The 18,456-nt window shown below is 42.0% G+C and overlaps 2 protein-coding genes across 10 annotated transcripts; one reads left to right on the top strand and one right to left on the bottom strand.

Annotated features, from left to right (window-relative positions):
- Positions 1–116: 116 nt before the first annotated feature.
- On the bottom strand, positions 117–10,596 carry NKAPD1 (NKAP domain containing 1). Of its 6 annotated transcripts, none has more exons than XM_055305962.1 (8): positions 10,536–10,578; positions 9,929–9,958; positions 9,726–9,835; positions 9,013–9,089; positions 7,609–7,709; positions 5,154–5,303; positions 3,770–3,823; positions 117–2,502 (listed from the first exon to the last, which is right to left on the bottom strand). In XM_055305962.1, exons 4-8 carry the CDS (start codon positions 9,079–9,081, stop codon positions 1,995–1,997), a joined length of 882 nt encoding a protein of 293 aa, XP_055161937.1. In that variant the 5' UTR covers positions 9,082–9,089; positions 9,726–9,835; positions 9,929–9,958; positions 10,536–10,578; the 3' UTR covers positions 117–1,994. The 6 variants fall into 6 exon arrangements, with proteins under 6 accessions (XP_055161937.1, XP_055161939.1, XP_055161941.1 ...); XM_055305964.1 differs by having other exon boundaries at positions 9,816–9,835; positions 10,536–10,576; XM_055305966.1 differs by lacking the exon at positions 10,536–10,578 and having other exon boundaries at positions 117–2,499; positions 9,929–10,319.
- Positions 10,597–10,716: 120 nt separating this feature from the next.
- Positions 10,717–17,292, top strand: PIH1D2 (PIH1 domain containing 2). 4 transcript variants are annotated; one of them, XM_055306740.1, is made up of 6 exons: positions 10,717–10,950; positions 11,872–12,095; positions 12,880–13,003; positions 13,374–13,619; positions 14,747–15,006; positions 16,844–17,292. In XM_055306740.1, exons 2-6 carry the CDS (start codon positions 11,916–11,918, stop codon positions 16,976–16,978), a joined length of 945 nt encoding a protein of 314 aa, XP_055162715.1. In that variant the 5' UTR covers positions 10,717–10,950; positions 11,872–11,915; the 3' UTR covers positions 16,979–17,292. The 4 variants fall into 4 exon arrangements, with proteins under 4 accessions (XP_055162715.1, XP_055162714.1, XP_055162717.1 ...); XM_055306739.1 differs by having other exon boundaries at positions 11,257–12,095; XM_055306742.1 differs by having other exon boundaries at positions 10,717–11,013.
- Positions 17,293–18,456: the final 1,164 nt, after the last annotated feature.

Below are 18,456 nucleotides of genomic sequence, written 5' to 3'. Positions count from 1 at the left end.
GCACATGAGAGATCTTAGGTTTTGTTTTTTTTGTTTGTTTGGTTTTTTTTTTAGATCTTAGGTTTTGAAGGGCCATCCTAAGCCAAATATAGAAGAGAAATTGGGGTTGAGAAAGGTGAAGAACAGAAAAACAGCTTTATTGCTTATACATGACCAAAAAAAAGTAAACATGGCAAAAAACAAAACAGGCAAGATGTGTATTCTTGGGAAAGAAATAGGCCTGCTAGTCTGGGAGGAAGGGAAGGTCAGGACTGAGTAGAACCAACTTCCTGGAGACGCCTTGTTCCACTGGCCCATCTTCCTGAGTCTGTGCTAGAATCAGTACTTTTAAAGCACAGAAACGATACTAAAAAAAAATTCGTGCTGAAAACTCCTTCCAACAGATTTCACTTACTCCAAGAACATAACAATTTGTCTTTAGGTTAAGAGGTAGTAATTACAGACTGTTTTTCCCCACCTTGGGTCCCTACCAATCCCAAAAGTAAAAATATACGCCAGGAACACTGACAAGTACCAAAGTATTAATATTTCAAGTAAATATCCCCAAAGGTAGCACCTGCTTATAATCAAGGGATAGGGAGCCTCTAGCCAGCCACATATTTTATGACTAAACATTTTATTAGACATCTGTTCTGTAAAGAGAACAACTTTAGTAGTTAGAACTATAAAATATTACCACCTCATGGAATGTTGTTATATTCTATTGCTGGTGTCTTACGCTGTCCTGCTGCCATGAAGCATTTCTGTATTCTACGTGGGGAAAGTAAGGCCAGGGAGGTTAACTTACCTGTTCCAGATGTTGTACCTAATAAGTGGCAGAACCAAAACTAAAGGTCTTGCATTTTCAAGCTTTCTACGCAGCCCATGAAGTGACAACCAGGAAAAACAATGGTGGGTCACTTGATATCCTGTCATAATGAACAAATTCATTTGTGTTCTGCCAGCCTTTTCTCCGTGACATTTTGGTTTCTTAGGATTTAACAGTAGGGATCACAGTATATAGCAAAGGGAAATATTACGGTCTCTGCTTGGTGCTTTAATCAGAAGGCAGACTGGGAAGAAGTAGGTGTGTCCCTGAGAAGCCTGTTTCATTTTGGAACTGATTCGACCTAGTTTCAGGGAAAATCTCAAGTTCATTAATAGATTTAGAAATGAACAAATATTTGAATTGGCAATTGCTACCCTGAATCCTGTTCAGAGCACCATGAGCATGACTAATTCCTAATTTTATCCCATTTGGTTGAGGACTTCCCCAAGATAACTAAAATAATTTTGAACACAAGTCCATTTAGGCGATATACAGCAATGGAAGTAGAAAACCATTTACTATACCAATTACTATGTTTAGGGATATAGTGAGTGTAGCTATGGACCCTGTCCAGCAGGGAAACTTGACAGAAACCCTGGACTCCTAACAGCCGTCTATGGATGTTATCATGAAGGAAAAATGTTTTGCTCTTATACTCATCTTCTCATTAAATAAACTGGACCACATCTATGAGGCCAAAATACAGAAAGATCAAAGCACCAAGGCTGAAGACAAAAAAGGTCAAGTTGTGGCACCTATATAAACAGCAACACGATGTTCCCTTACAACATTCTACACAGCACCAGTTCCAATCCACCTCTTGACCCCAGCCCTTGCTTTCCCCAGATTCAACATCCCAATTAGTGTACCCAGGTTGTTATTGGATTCAGCCTTCTGGGTCCTTTAATTTGCTGTATATGCACTCTACCCTAAATGTGATTAATTGCAAAAAATAATCTCTTCGAGAAAACTTCATAACAAAATACCAGATTCCCTATTAACAGTAAGAGGATCAAGTTTAACAGGCCAAAATAGAAGACAAGAAGTCTGTCAGAACGTATGTAGATGGCACAGGACAGCTCTGACCTCAGGGCGCCTGTGCTGGGAATAGTCACTAGCAGAACCCCAAGGTGGAAGAGCTGTAAGTAACCAGTCAGATGGGAAATGGAGAATGTCTCCTCCTCATCTAGTCCTCCTCTGAACTCTCTGCAGACCTTTCATCTGTAGCCACTTTCCAATTTGTGCGTTTATTTGTCCTCTCTTGTATTTCATTGTTAACTAGAGGGATGTGAACATTTTTCTCACTCTTTTTCCTTTTGGTTTTCTTAGTCTCTCTTTCCTCACCTTCCTCAGAACTGCTGGATGCAGAATCATCCGATTGGGAAGTGTCACTTTCTGCATCCAAGAATAAAGCAGATTTTTTGAGAGACTTTTTCCTGGATTTTTTCTTGCGCTTATGTGGTTGTTTCCTTTTCCTGGTACTAGAAGTCCCGGTTTCTTCCGAGAACTCACTTGAGGAATCTGCTGTTATATCTGTGGCTTCTTTTTTGCTTTTCTTCTGTTTTTTGTGTGACTTTTTTTTCTGCTTTTTTTTGTGGGATTTCTTTGACTTCTTGTGTTTGTGAGACTCGTGGGTAGATGATTTTACTTGAGGAGATGTTTTTTTTCCATTGGTAATATCTTGCTGATCACTACTAACAAAAAAGAGAAACTGCTTTACTATAGAAAATAAAAAGCGTATTTATATTTTAGTATTGAGCATTCTGGATAGAAAGTTGGGGCTGGGGCACCTGAGTGGCTCAATCAGTTAAGTGTCTGACTTCAGCTCAGGTCATGATCTCAGAGGTCCTGGGATTGAGACCCACATCAGGCTCCCCGCTTAGCGGGGAGAGTCTGCTTCTCCCTCTACCTCTCCCATTGCTCATGCTCTCTCTCTAATAAAATCTTAAAAAAAAAAAAAAGTAAGTAGGGGTTAACATCTGAATTTTTAACTAAGAGCTTTAACAAAGGATTACTATGAGACTTTATCACTCTGAGTTTTATTTCCTCATTTTGTTTTCTTAAAATGAAGGTAAAAATTCTAATCTGCCAAACTGAGTTACTGTATTGAATACTATGTATAAAAACCTAAATGTTGGGCAGCCCCGGTGACGCAGCGATTTAGCGCTGCCTACAGCCCAGGGCGTGATCCTGGAGACCCTGGATTGAGTCCCACGTCAGGCTCTCTTCATGGAGCTTGCTTCTCCCTCTGCCTATGTCTCTGCTACTCTCTCTCTCTCTCCCTCTCTCTCTGCATCTCTATGAATAAATAAAATCTTTAAAAAAAAAAACAAAAACCTAAATATTGGAATCCCTGGGTGGCTCAGCGGTTTAGCACCTGGCTTTGGCCTAGAGCATATTCCTGGAGTCCCAGGATCGAGTCCCACATCATGCTCCCTGCATGGAGCCTGCTTCTCCCTCTGCCTGTGTCTCTGCGTCTCTCTCTTTGTGTCTCTTATGAGTAAATAAATAAAATCTTATTAAAAAAAAAAAAAAACTAAATGCTGGGGTACCTAGGTGGCTCAGTGGTTGAGCATCTGCCTTTGGCTCAGGTCATGATCCCGGAGTCACGGAATCAAGTCCCACATCGGGCTCCCTGCAAGGAGCCTGCTTCTCCCTCTCCCTGTGTCTCTGCCTCTCTCTGTGTCTTTCATAAATAAATAAAATCTTAAAAAAAAAAAAAAACCTAAATGATATATATTATATATATATATATGCAGAACATCAATCAGGAAAAGGCAATATACCAATTATCTCCCAACAAAATTGCCTGTTATTTTTCTGGGTTACATTTTTAATGGCAAACGTTATCTCCTTTGTAAAATTAGGAACCCAATTTTACAATACTATACATCAGTACAGACTTGGTATTAATCTTACAGCTTCTAGCTTTTTTTTTTTTTTTTCAAAAGCCTATCTTACCTGTCTGTTTCAAATTCTTCAGGGTATAACTCTTTATAACCACTGTGACCCCATCTGTAAGATGACATATTTCATTACATGTATTAGAGCAATGCATACATTTTTGAAAATTAAAAAAAAAAAAAGACTCAGGAGTACATGCAGACACAGACATGCACAGAGAACAAAGGAAATAGAGATAATGATAGAGCCAATCCCATCTTCAAGCTCAGTAACTTAGTTGGCTACATTTTTTGTACTGCGTTATTATTTCAGACACAAAGGATTCTTTTGTCCATTTGTAAGAGAACTTGCCATTCTCAGGAAACACTAAGGAACTCTTCTATCCTGCTCTTTAGCTGTGAAGTGCTTCTCCAAAAACAACTTGTAACAATACTGTCTACAATGGGACAACTTTTTTTTTTTTTTTGACAACTTTTTTTTTTACACAGCAATCCTATTGAGATGTAATTCCCAGGCCAGGAAATTCACCCTTTTTTAAAGTGTACAATTCAGTGGCTTTTAGTATATTCAAGGTTGTGCAACCATCAACCACTATCTAATTTCAGAACATTTTCATCACCCAAAAAGGAACTCCATTCCTTAGCAGTCACTCTCCATTCCTCCCTCTCCTGTAGCCCATGGCAACCATGAGTCTACTTTCTGTCTACAGACTTGTCTGTTCTGGACAGATCATATAAATAGAATCCTATAATAAATGGTTCTTTGTGTCTGGCTTTTTTCACCTGTTTTCAAGGCTCACCCCTGTTGTAGCATTCATCAGTACTTTATTCCTTTCACCATCAAGTAACATTCCATTCATCCCCCCTTATCTGTAGTTTCGCTTTCTAGAAGCAGTTGCCCTCCTTCTGTCATATTGTCAAGAGGTCAGGAGTAGCCTAGTGCTACTCAAAATGCATGCATCATTCACTTCACTTCATCTCACCACATAGGCATTTTATCATCTCATATCATCACAAGAAGAATGGTGAGTACAGTACAATTTTTGATAGATGACATTCACATAAATTGTATTATAGTAAATTGTTATAAATGTTCTATTTTTATTTAATCTCTTACTGTCCCCAGTTTAGAATTTAAACTTTATCATAGGTATGTACGTATAGGAAAAAACAGAGGATATATAGGGTTCAGTACTAGGCAGTTTCAGGCAACCACCAGGAGTCTTGGAACATAGCCCCCATGGATAAGGGGGAACTACTGTACCACATTTTGTTTATCCATTCAGCAGTTGATAGACATTTGGGTTTCCACTTTTTGGCCATTATGATAATCATGCTATGAACAAATGAACATTTGTGTGAAATTTTTGTCAAAATAATTTTTAAAAGTACACGTTCTCAGGCCAAATATTATTAATGGTCACAAGAATTTAGTTACAAACCTGTCCGGCATATTAGCTTCATAATCATATAACTTCTTGTTCCAGGATTTAGCCTTAAGAAAATCATCTTCCAGTGCCCCAGAAATTTCATTCTTTGGCCTCCAATAGTCTCTTTGACTTTCTTCATCAAAACCATCACTACGCATCCGGCTATAAGGAAAAGCAGAACTTTTACAATGAAAAGCAATCAGTGAGTTTCCTTTATGGAATGTCAATGCATAAAACCTATTGAACAGGGACACCTGGGTAGCTCAGTGGTTGACCGTCTGCCTTCGGTTTAGGTCAGGATCCAGGGATCCTGGGATCAAGTCCTGCATGAAGCTCACCATGGGGAGCCGGCTTCTTCCTCTGCCTATGTCTCTGCCTCTCTGTCTCTTATGAATAAATAAATAAACACTGAAAAAAAAAAACTATTGAACACGCTGAAAGGAAAATAAAACCACTTGATATTGTGTTTAAAAAAAAAAACAAAAATAGGGGATCCCTGGGTGGCTCAGCAGTTTGGCACCTGCCTTTGGCCCAGGGTGTGATCCTGGGGTCCTGGAATCGAGTCCCACATCGGGCTCCTTGCATGGGAACTGCTTCTCCCTCTGCCTGTGTCCCTGCCTCTCTCTATGTCTCTCATGAATAAAATCTTTAAAAAACACAAAACAAGCAAAAAGACGTGATCTCTTCCTCTCTATAAGTCTGAACAGTTGTTCAGTGAAAATCTGACCATTACTACCCAACCTATTGCGGAATACATAACAAAATGACTTCTGAACTGTGGCATGCTATATAGCTCACTGATTCTCAAGTACAAGGGCATGCAAAGAGGAAAGCAGAGCATAATCACAGCTAGGGACATTTCAAATTACCCTAGAAATATACTCTCTTCCCAGAAAACTAGTAATTTGCTATCATGAGGGCTTAATAACAGTAGGAGCAAGGCCTAACCCATGAGTATGCTGGGGTAGAAAAACAGTTGAGAACCAAGGGATACAGCCTGTATTTATAAGATCCACTAACAAGTCACTAAGAAAGCTAATGAATTACCAAAAATGTTTAAGGGCCTTCTATATGCTAGGCACTATTCTAGCTGCCGGGAAAGAGATAATCAGAATCCCCACTTCCAAAGAGATTATGTTTTAAAGATTTATTATACTATGACAGGTATCGATAATTCACTCTAAAAACATTTTGTTCCTGGAAATGCCTCTTGGAATTGAACCACCAACAGAAGACAAATTATCTGCACCAACTTTATTTCTAAATTCTCAAAGGACCATCTTCAGCAAGAAAACAGACTGCAAAGATATTTATTTTTATATTGAGCCTCTGCCTTCTTTACTGTGGATACCCTGAATACTTTCTTGTCGAAAGCCCTTCACAGGGGCAGCCTGAGTGGCTCAGGGGTTTAGTGCCGCCTTCAGCCCAGGGCCTGATCCTGGAGACCCGGGATCGAGTCCCACGTCAGGCTCCTTGCATGGAGCCTGCTTCTCCCTCTGCCTGTGTCTCTGCCCCACCCTCTCTCTCTCTGTGTGTCTCTCATGAATAAATAAATTCTTTAAAAAATAAAAAAAAAAATTTAAAAAAGGCCTTCACATACACCCAATCACACTCCAAATCCTGAGTATGCCACAGGCACACTCACTTTAAATATCTATTAACTATTCCCTCAGTGGCTTTAGAAATCAGCATTATTACTAGTCATTTTTCATACATACAGCTCTACACTAACAGGCATATGAAGCCCAAGAGATATTTCCAATAATTCAGATATTTCTATACCTCCACAGACCACTGGATAAATATGCATTTCACATTGAAATTATTAAAAAGGTAATGTGAAAAGCTGAGTGCCCCAACACAGCAACTAGATGGGGTAAAGAAAAGGCTGAGAGAGGGGATCCCTGGGTGGCTCAGCAGTTTGGCGCCTGCCTTCGGTCCAGGGCCTGATCCTGGAGACCGGGATCGAGTCCCATGTTGGGCTCCCTGCATGGAGCCTGCTTCTCCCTCTGCCTGTGACTCTGCCTCCCTCTGTGTGTGTGTGTGTGTGTGTGTGTGTGTCTCATGAATAAATAAAATCTTTAAAAAAAATTAATTAAAAAAAAAAAGACTGAGAGAATCAAAGACTAATAGGGGAAAGGAATGAATAATAACTAAGTGACCCTAAGTCAGGAACAGAAAATCTTAAAAGCCACCAGACAAGGTCTGGATACACAGAATCCTTAACTTTTAAGATTGTTCAAGGTAGAATTTTTTAATCATCCACTGCAAATAAATACTAAGAGTTAAGCCACATGCACCATAACCATTACTTTTATTCTTTGGTCTAGATTTATGAAGAAGGAAGGCTTAAAGATTCACAGAACTGAACTCCTCTATCTTTAGCATACTAAAATGCTTTTAAATGAAAGTTGAAGGTTCTGAACAAGATCTAAATTAATACTGGTTCTCAAAGCTGCAACTTCACCTTGAACTACTGGGTAACATTTTCCTCCTGGTCCCCCGGTAAGCATCTTCCATCTGTTTCTCCAGTTCTCTTATTTTCCACATATCTGATTCCTCTTGAATCTAGATTAAAAAAAAAAAATTACTAAGAATAACATTTTACATCACAGAAAAGTAACTGACAATATACTCTGTACTAATTATTGCATTACAGGGTAGGTTATAAGCAGGAACCTGAGAAACAAATTAAGGATTCTCTAGGGTGGCTAAATAATCCAACCCAGAGGGACACCTGGGTGGCTCAGTGGTTGAACGTCTGCCTCTGGCTCTGGGTGTGGTCCTGGGGTCCTGTGATCGAGTCCTACACTGGGCTCCCTGTAGGGAGCCCGCTTCTTCCACTGCCTATGTCTCTGCCTCTCTCTGTGTCTCTCTCATGAATGAGTAAATAAAATCTTAAAAAATATAATAATAATTATAATCTGACCTAGTGAATCTCAAATATGTAGAATCCTACAGCAACAGACCTTTTTAACCCTGCATAGACTCACTTATCACTGTATTTTGTAATTAAGCTGCAATTATCAAATGATAACCCTTTATGTTTCAATTTAGTCACCAAGTTCTTTGGATTTATCTCCTAATTCCTCATCTTCATCCCTGTCATTGTTTTCATATGAACTCATCCTCATCTCTCAACTGGAGCACTGCAATTGCCTAACTGGTGTCTCTATTGTTTCACTCCATCTAATCTATCCCCTAATCTAGTTAATAAACCATCTTTCTAAAATACAAAACCCTGCTTAAAAACATTTGATAGGGCAGCCCCGGTGGCGCAGCGGTTTAGCACCGCCTGCAGCCCAGGGTGTGATCCTGGAGACCAGGGATCAAGTCCCATGTTGGGCTCCCTGCATGGAGCCTGCTTCTCCCTCTGCCTGTGGCTCTCATGAATAAATAAATAAAATCTTTAAAAAAATTTTTTTGATAGCTTCTTTATTGTTTAGAGGAAAAGTCCAATCTCCAAGCATCACAATCCAATTCTAATTTTCCACTTGAACCTTATCTTCTGTCACTACTCTGCCCCACATTCCTTACTTTCTGGATGCACACAATTTCTTGCCATGCTCCAAAGTGCTTCATGCTCTTTTCTGTTGCCCTATGAGTACATGATGTTCTGTCTGGAATGATATTTTACAGCTGGTAAATTTGAACCTGTTCATCAAGAAACTAATTCAAATATAGCGGTTCAAATACCATGCTTTCTTGCCAAGACTCTCCTAATACGCCAAGGCAGATTTCATTATAGTATGTATCAAATTGATACATTATCTATTTTATTCATCTTTGCATCTCCAAAGTACCAAAATCATGCTTGGCACACTGTATACCCCCAATAAATGTTGGGGAATAGCTAGTTTGTACGTCTCACCTTATTGTGAGCATCTGTGTGCCGGATGACATTCCTCAGGAGGACTTTCCCCAGTGGAACACGGGACATTCTTCAATCTGAAACGAATCAGTAGATAACATTTAATAACAATAATTTCCTTCATTACCTTATCTTTTATTACAATGTTATAAAGAAGCATGAGATAAAGGAAAGATCACTAAACAAGAAGTCAGAGGTCCTGAGGGGTAGTCTTCCCTTCACCATTCAAAGGGGAAAATGGGGATGCCTGGGTGGCTGAGAGGGTTAAGCGTCTGCCTTCAGCTCAGGTCATGATCCCAGGGTGCTAGGATGGAACCCAGCATCATCCCCTCCTCCCTGCTCAGTGGGGAATGTGCTTCTCCTTCTGCCTCTGCTCCTCCCCCCACTTAAATAAATGAAATTTTTTTAAAAGTGGGGGGGGGGTGCGGGAATGCCTGACCACACTAATGTGAAGATGAATGTGCCCTGAGATAGTGGACATCCAAGTCCTTTGAAACGGCACGGAATTAAGTGCCTTCAAGAGCACCATTTTATTTAATCCTCAAAACAACTCCATGTTTTATATAAAGCAAGCATCTTCATTCCTGTTCTGTAGATGAAATTCCCCTCAGCCATACATAACTTGCCCCGGGCCAGAGAACCTAAAGCAAACAAAGTCCAGAGGAGAAAATCAACTTTCGAATCCCAAAATCAGTTTGTGATGAAGCATATACTTAGATCTGACGATGTCAGGGACCACGAGTGTCAACATTTGCCATCAGATGCAGAGACGCCCTACATTTCTCCACTCAGAGGAATCTTACTTTGTACTTTGTACGGAAGCCTCCAAAAAAAAAAAAAAAAAAAAGATGACAAGGATATTCAGTGTGTATCTCCCAGCGGTTTTGAGCAACCACCCCACCGCTCACTCACTCACCCCTCGGTCCTGAGGAAATCAGGCATCTTGCTAGTGTGAGACGAAGAACCACTCCATTACAAGATCTCCTCCGACCCAGGAAGCCAAGGAGTCAGGGCTCAGAGGCAGCTCTGCAGCTTCACCCGAGTCCTTCGTGAAAACGCAGCCTTCCCACCGGTTACTGTGCCCTCCGCCGTGGCCCAGGCCGCGGCTGCCTCTCCCCCAGCCCACAGCGACAGCAAGAGCTCTTTCCGGACTGAGGCCGGAGGCTGCGCCGGCGCGGAACCCGGCGGCCGGCGGGACGCGGCATGCCCCGCTCGCGCTCCTCTGGGACGGCCCCGGGGCCTGGGCGCCGCTCTCCCGAAGGGCTGGGGACGCTCCGGACCGGCACACCCCTCGCCTGGGCCCCAACAAATACCCGGAGCGCCCGGCGGGACCGGAGGGCAGGGGTGGGGGAGGGGGAGGGGGAGGGGCGGGAGGCGAGGGGAGGGGAGGCTTCCAAGTGGAAGGCAGAAAATACGCCGCCGTCTCTGTCACCGGGATCCCTGCCCCCCAGCGGCCACGGAGCTCCGGGTAACCTTCCCTCCAAACGCCCTCCCCGTACAAACACACACAAACACACCCATACCGTGCGCCGCAGCCTCGCGTGGCGGGGACTGGGGGGGAGGAATCGGTCTGGGAGACAAGGGAGCGGGCTTCCCTTCCAGGCCGGAAGTCGTGCTCCGGAGAAACGCTTCCCACTCCCTGGAGACCCAGGGACACCCCCCCCCGCACTCCCCCGCACCCCCCCGCACCCCCCGGCAGGGTGTCCAGCCGCCTCTCGAGGTGGAAAGGCGCCGAAGCCAGGGAGGCGGGCGCCTTCCTGGAAAAGAAGTGGGTCGGCCTCAGCGGAAAAGCAAGCCCAACACCAGAAGGGGAAGACCCCGGAACTGGACGTGAAAACACCGTTCTCCCTGGAGCTTTCCGGACCCAATTAGAGGTTGTACCCGGCCCGGTTACCGTGGTAACAGGCGTCGCGGTTTGTCAAGGAACCGAGGGAAGAGGTGGGTGCGCCGCCCGCTGGAAGGGTTGTCCTTTACCGAAGCCTCCCGTGGAGATCAGCCCTGGTAGAGTATTCGGGGGACGCACAGCTCCTCTTTTCCTCATTCTGTGGCAGCTGTGGGACGCCCCTGGGGGGGGGGGGGTGGCGGCGAGGGAGGTTGTCCCTAGGCACAGGATGCTCTTAGGAAGTGTCCCAGCCTCCCTGCACCAGCACAGCTCGTTCTCCCAGTAACCTACGAGGTAGGTATTATCGCCTTCGCTTGCAGGAGCATAAACTGATATATAACTTAATTACATTATCTGCAAAGGCTGCGATTGGGATCGAGGCGTTGTGCCTTCAGAAGCCATGCTCTCAGCTACTGAGCTTTGAGGGACGTGTCCTGGGGCCTCTGGCAGGGTCAGGACTGCATAGGCACCGGTCAGCCAATACCCCGGATCTGAGCAAGAGGCTGGGTCCCTGGGAACGCAGACTTTGACCACTCTACACTCCGCGCGGGCGGGGGTCTAGGCAGAGGTGAGGACTTGTGGTCTGAGGGGACAACCTGAGATCCTAAGAAGGGGGACTAGATAATTAGGGAATTAGGTAAAGAAGAGTGGTGTTGATGGGGTTCTTGGGTGGCTCAGTCGGTGAAGCTTCTGCCTTCAGCTCAGGTCATGATCTCAGGGTCCTGGGGCGGAGCCCCAGGTCAGGCTCCCTGCTCAGCGGGGACTCTGCTTCTCTTTCTCCCTTGGCCCTTCCCCCTGCTTGTTTCTCTCTCCCTCAAATAAATAAATAAAATCTTGAGAAAAAAAAAAAGTGGTTCTTTTAAAACCCTCTTTTAGACACAGGGTTCTATCTTCACCAAAACAATTCCTGACCTGTGCCTCCTCCTCCAAAAGAAGAAACAAATCATTAGTCACACGTCCTTTTTTTCTCCCCGAAGCCCTGTCTTTCCACAGACTCAAGAGGCCTATTTTCAGGTCCACCATGGAGTCTTCTTCCTCAAAGGGTCGGCTCACCCAGGTTACTCAGCTCTGGAACCTCCTAGATGATCTGGCTGAAAGTGATCCTGAGAGCTATAAAAAGTTCATTCAGCAGCAGCTCAAAGAAGGGAAAGAGCTCTGTGCTGCCCCAGAACCACAGCTCTGTCTACAAAGCAGGATCCTGGTCTGTCGCCTTGGTACCCAGGGGCGGGCGGTGTTGAGGGAAAGAATCCTGAGTAATCAAAGAATCACTTACCTTTAGCTATTGCTACTTTAAGAAAACTTGAAAGACCTTTAGCTATTGCTACTGTAACAAAACTTGAGAGGAACCACCACTCCAAAGGGAGAGTGAAACATAGTGTGCAAGATTAGATTGAAGGAGTAAGAATGGAAAATTCACAGTTGATATATTTTGGAGATCTCAAAGTGAGCCATTTTCTATTAGAATAAAAAACAAGTGGGACACCTGGGTGGCTCAGTGGCTGAGCATCTGCCTTTGGCTCAGGTCATGATCCAGGGGTCCTGGGATCAAGTTCTGCATCGGGCTCCCCACAGGGAGCCTGCTTCTCCCTCTGCCTATGTCTCTACTTCTTTGTGTCTCTCATGAATAAATAAATCTTTTTTTAAAAATGTAATGATTTCACAGAGACTCACAGAGTTGGAGGTTTTCCACATAAAGAGAACTTACTTCGCGGGAAGGTAAGGAAGTTGGTGACGCAGGGTCATACCTGGAATAGCTGCTTAGATCACTGCCCCCTCCTTCCTCCCAGTTCCTCTGGGAGTCAGTGGCTTCAGGAAATCAGATAACAGTACAATTTCTCAAACACAGTTTTAATGAATGGAATGGCTTACTCGGAGTCTAAAATTCTCACACTCCAAATTCTGTGATGAGCTACCTTTAGGATATTTTTAAATGAAAAAAAAAAAGACCCTAGGTTTTGAGATGTGCAAAATTATTTGCTTTTTAGAAACCAAAGGAAAAAGTACTTTTTATTAACCTGTGTCAGTGGAAAAGGATCCCCGCTCCTCAATCAGCCACTCATCCAGTACTTATAAGTGTTGGCCAACCAGAAGATATGTCTGAGACATCAGGTACATAGAATTAAGGGAGAGAAAGTATATTTTAAAAACTTTATTGGGAATAAGCATGGACCAGATTTTACTTGGTAAAAGGCATTACAAGTAAAATATTTTATTTGGCTATAATGTAGTTAATAACTAATAAGCATACTTTTATTTATATGAATTGAATGCTGCTCAGGTTTTCTCATTGTGACCCATATAAAATGCCAAGAAATGCCCTAATTGGAAATTTTTGCATTGAGCACCATTGTGATTATCTCTGAAAAATACAGAATTTATGCTTACTAGCTTTATCCAAGATTATGACTTAATATATTACCTGACAGTATCATTAGTGAAACAAGTTGTCTTCATTTCACATCCTCTGAATTAAACACAGATGTTTATACAGTCGTCAGTGTTGCCTACAATCCTGATGTTCTCCAGGCAGCAGAAAAGGACCAAGTGAAAAAAGACCAGTTAATACGGATGGCCATGAAATGCATCGAGGAAAAATTCCAATTCACTCTCTCACACTCTTACAGTATCGCTAAATTTAGAATAAAAGGAAGCATTGAAAGGATGAAACAAAATCTGATGGGAATGCAAGCTGACCCTACAGATTTAAGAGAGAAAATGAGAAAGGGTAAGTTAATGACCGTAAGGGGGAAATTTAACTGATCTAAAATTGTTTTGGATCCTGTGTACATTTTGCAAACCAAAAATCATGATTTTAAAAGATGAGAAACTTAAGATAGAAAAATATAAAGATTAGATGTTAGAAATATTAACATGTCCTTAAACATTTTTAAATCCTGCAAACTTTTTAACCCAGCTCTTTAAGATTATTTAAGATTTTATTTATTTGGGGGGTGCAGAGGGAGAGAGAGGAGACAGAGAGAGAGAGAGAATCTCAAGCAGACTCCCCACTGAGCATGGAGCCCAACTCGGGGCTCAATCTCACAACCCTGAGATCACAACCTGAATGAAATCAAGAGTCGGATGCTTTGGGGGAATCCCTGGGTGGCTCAGTGGTTGAGCGTCTGCCTTCAGCCCAGGGTGTGATCCTGGAGTCCCGGGATCAAGTCCCACATCAGGCCCCCTGCATGAAGCCTGCTTCTCTCTCTGCCTATATCTCTGCCTCTCTCTGTGTGTCTCTCATGAATAAATAAATAAAATCTTTTTAAAAATTAAAAAAAGAGTCGGATGCTTAACTGATCTATCCAGGTGCCCTGGGTTTAAGATTTTTTTGTTTAAGGTTTTATCCATTCATGAGAGAGAGAGAGAGAGAGAGAGGCAGAGACATAGGTAGAGGGAGAAGCAGGCTCCCCACCAGGAGCCCAATGCAGGACTCGATCCCAGGACTCCAGGATCATGCCCTGAGCCAAAGGCAGATGCCCAACCACTGAGCCACCCAGGCATCCCAAGATTCTTTTAAGATTCCCAAACAAATTTAGTTTCAGTTTTTTTTTAATTTTTATTTATTTATGATAGTCACACACACACACAGAGAGAGAGAGAGGCAGAGACACAGGCAGAGGGAGAAGCAGGCTCCATGCACTGGGAGCCCGATGTGGGATTCGATCCTGGGTCTCCAGGATCGCGCCCCGGGTCAAAGGCAGGCACCAACCGCTGCGCCACCCAGGGATCCCTAGTTTCAGTTTTATTTGCCATTTTGGCTAACACCACATCTATTACAGTTCATAGCCTGATAATATTTTATGTTGTTGATTAATCTTAGGATTTAATCTCCCTCTTTTTTTTTTCTATAAGAACTAACCTTTGAACAGATAAGTAGTACTCTGAGCAATCCAGATCACTTTCAACTTTTATTGCCAAAAGGCGAAGTTTCAAGCAAAAAAAGATGTCTGATTGAGGAGATTTCCAGTACAGAGATCCAGGTAGAGATGAAGGAACCAACCTATGAATTAAAAATTGTGGCTGACCAGAAGGAGAAACCACTGAAAATTGAAATAAAAGTTGAATTGCCTGGTATTAATTCAGTGTCTCTCTGTGACCTTAGTGTTTCTGAGGTAAGTCGAATAAGTAATACCATAAATTGTATCAGTCAACACAATATATTATGCTGTAGTAACAAACTCCACAATCTCAGTGGTTTATAGCAGTTTGCTCAGGTTACACGTCAGGTAGACCTGCTCTGTTCCAGGAGTCTTGCACATTTTAAGATACAGGTGGAGGAGGAATTCCCATTTGAGATATGCCGTTCTCATGGAAGAGGAAAACAAATGGCCAAGCCATGCAATAGATCCTAAACTTTCTCTCAGACATAGTATATATCACTTTTACTCACATTCTGTTTGTCCAAAGCTAAGGCACAAGGCTAAATCCTCCATCAATAGGGCTGGGAAGAATATTCTTACAGGTAGTCACGGACTTCAAATGGCAGGAATGTATACCCCTCTAACACAAAAAGACAAAAAAATTGGCAAAAGTCCTAGAATCTGCTACAGTCCACTCTCAAGATGACAAAAATTTGCAACATTCTCCAAGAAAGTTATTCCTAATCCCAGTATCAGACTCTATAAACTATAGGATTTTGCCATTGTAATCTGCTATTCTCCTCCTGAACACAGACCTATGAGCTGAAAAGACAAGTAGTCTACTGCCATAGCCCCATGCACCATACAATTTGGAATGGAGAGAGGATAACCATAATTAACAGTCTCAGTTTGGAAATGGGGAAAATACGAGGCTTACTGGTGCACAGCAATTCTGAAATCCTGATAGGCAGATACTAAGAGGGTATCTCTCCTGCAGGTAGAGGATGTTCTTGGTTAAGTTCCACTACAAGATTCCTTGATTACCTAGCCCCCTAGTTCCATTGTATTCCAGGACTTTCAGCTTCATTCTTTGGATGGTGTTTCCCTTTTTCTGACTCACACTGGCCACATCGGAAAAGAACATTGGAGGGTATACCACCATTACATGCTGAGCAGTTTACTCTGTTAAATGTTTTGGGAATGATGGGCATAGAAAGGTCATTTTAAATGTTTTAGTCTAGGCTGGTAGCGTTTTATTTGATTCCAATCAGTGCCACTCCCCATAATTCTTTATTAGACATGTTCATTTTTCAGTTGCCTTTTTTTTTTTTTTTTTGCTTAATTGCTGTCTTGTGAGCCAAATGTAAGGATTAACTGAGCTCCACCTTAAGCCAGTGAGAGGTTTTAACAAAGAGTGTAATATATGATGTGTGATTCAATCTTTACTGCTAGGTTGTCTTAATCAGTCTTTGTTGCTATGAAATAATTTGTTTTATTTTTTACTGGGTTAAAATAAAAATTAGTTCCATTTCTCAGTCCTGATGTCTTAGAATTTCTGGGCTCTGTATTCTTTAAATACTACTTGCAAACTGGGAAATTGTTTTCTAAGCTCGTCTCTTTTTGTAGTAGTTTATTAAATGTAGTCAATGGAAACAATGCATGCAACCAACATTCTATTTTCACACTTCTTTACCTCAAGCCACAAATTAACAAGGTACGTCTTTTAAATTACTGTGATAAAACTACCACAGAAAGGTTTTATCACTATAAAACGCAGATCACCATTTTTCCTATTGTCAGTAAATTTTCCTCACTGTTTGCTGGTCAGCCACAAAGTCAATGCCACATAACCTAGGATGGCAACACCCAACTTATGGCACTGTATCAGTTAACTTTTGATGTATTGAGCAGCAATAACAAAAAAACCTCAAAACCTCAGGGAGTTACAACAGCAACTGTACAGCTCATTGCAAGTCACATGGCAGTAAGTGGGATCCTCCTCTTATGGAAAAGGAGTGAATAACTGGGAATGACACAATAACACATATTTTAACCAGGAAATACTTTCTCTTTTCATCTTTTAAAATAGGATGATTTATTGATTGAGGTCTCTGAGAAGTACAGATTACATCTGAATCTTCCAGAATCTGTGGATACTGAAATGACTACAGCCAAATTTATCAAAGAGAAAGCTACATTAATCATCACAATGCCATTGGTATAAGAGCATCATCTGCTTTGGGTTTTCAGTGCTGACTAAAGACATGTGAATAATAGGACCTTCATTATGGGTGACATTATGGGTGAAGAAGTAATGGTTTACCTGAAACATTAGTATTTTCTAAGAGTTCTTTTTGATGGAATGAGATTTTCTCATCAACTTATGTTTGTCTTTTTCTCCTTCTTCTCAAACTTGGCTAGAAGCAGAAACTAAATAGTATTGCCATGATAGATGGTTTTGAAGCTATTTCTCTTAAAGTAGCAAATTGTCATTTGGGAAAATTCTTGTGTTTCCAAGTAAATTGTGAAAATTCTTGATTTACTGGTTGAAATTCTGGTTTACTTGGTTGTCAGTAGCAAAGTTTTACATCAGGAATAAATCCCACACTGTACATTTTATATTACCAAGAAGTGAAGCAATGAAAGTTTCCTCTGGCTATACAGTTACAGGGCCAATGTAATTCTATGCAAACATATGCTTCTATGAAACAGCTCTGGTGGGAGGAGTCCAAGCTACCCAGACAGATCTTTTAATATTAAATATGGACTTGCCGAGCAGCCCTGGTAGCTTAGCGGTTTAGCGCCTGCCTTCAGCCCAAGGTGTGATCCTGGAGGCCCGGGATCAAGTCCCATGTCCCGGCATGGAGCCTGCTTCTCCCTCTGCCTGTGTCTCTGCCTTCTCTCTCTGTGTCTCTCATGAATAAATGGATAAAATCAAAACAAACAAACAAATAAATAAATAAATAAAATAAGTCAGTCTGTGAGCTGGATACAGTGATGCAGTAACAGTAACTAGACTGCTTATTGCTCCTAAGTAACTTATTGCTCAGAAGATGCAAAATACATCTAACCCTAAGAAAAAGGATATGACTTTGGGACAAGTGCCTTTCTCCCAGGAAAATATTTTTTTTAAACTTTTTTATTTTATTTATTTATTCATGAGAGACACACAGAGAGAGAGAGGCAGAAATAGGCAACGGGAGAAGCAGGCTCCCTGCGGGACTTGATCCCAGGAACCCAGGATCACAACCTGAGCCAAAGGCAGACAACCACTGAACCATTCAGGCATCCCCTATGAAAATAATTTCAAAAAGACACAAGTGATGTATTTATCAACTTCCATTCATTTGTCAGATGGTTGTTCAATACAAAGTATCAACTTCATAGCCCAAGCAATGTTCACCTCAAACCTTAAACATCCTTAATCATCTTTTCTAGATACAGTACATCTTCCTTTTGTTTCTAGTTCAACATAAAGTCTTTAAAATTCGAATTCATGCATGGGATGTCTGTGTGGCTCAGTGGTTGAGCGTCTGCCTTTGGCTCAGGGTGTGATCCTGGAGTCCTGGGATGGAGTCCCACATTGGGCTTTCTGCATGGAGCCTGCTTCTCTTCCCTCTTCCTGTCTCTCTGTGTGTCTCTCATGAATAAATAAAATCTTTAAAAATAAAATCCTTATTCATTTTAAAGCTTTCTAACTTT

This window comes from Nyctereutes procyonoides, unplaced genomic scaffold (genome assembly GCF_905146905.1).
Source record: "Nyctereutes procyonoides isolate TBG_1078 unplaced genomic scaffold, NYPRO_anot_genome, whole genome shotgun sequence".
Lineage (NCBI taxonomy): Eukaryota > Metazoa > Chordata > Mammalia > Carnivora > Canidae > Nyctereutes > Nyctereutes procyonoides.
The sequence above is the reverse complement of the archived record's forward strand: the minus strand, read 5'-3'. Positions and strand labels throughout refer to the sequence as shown.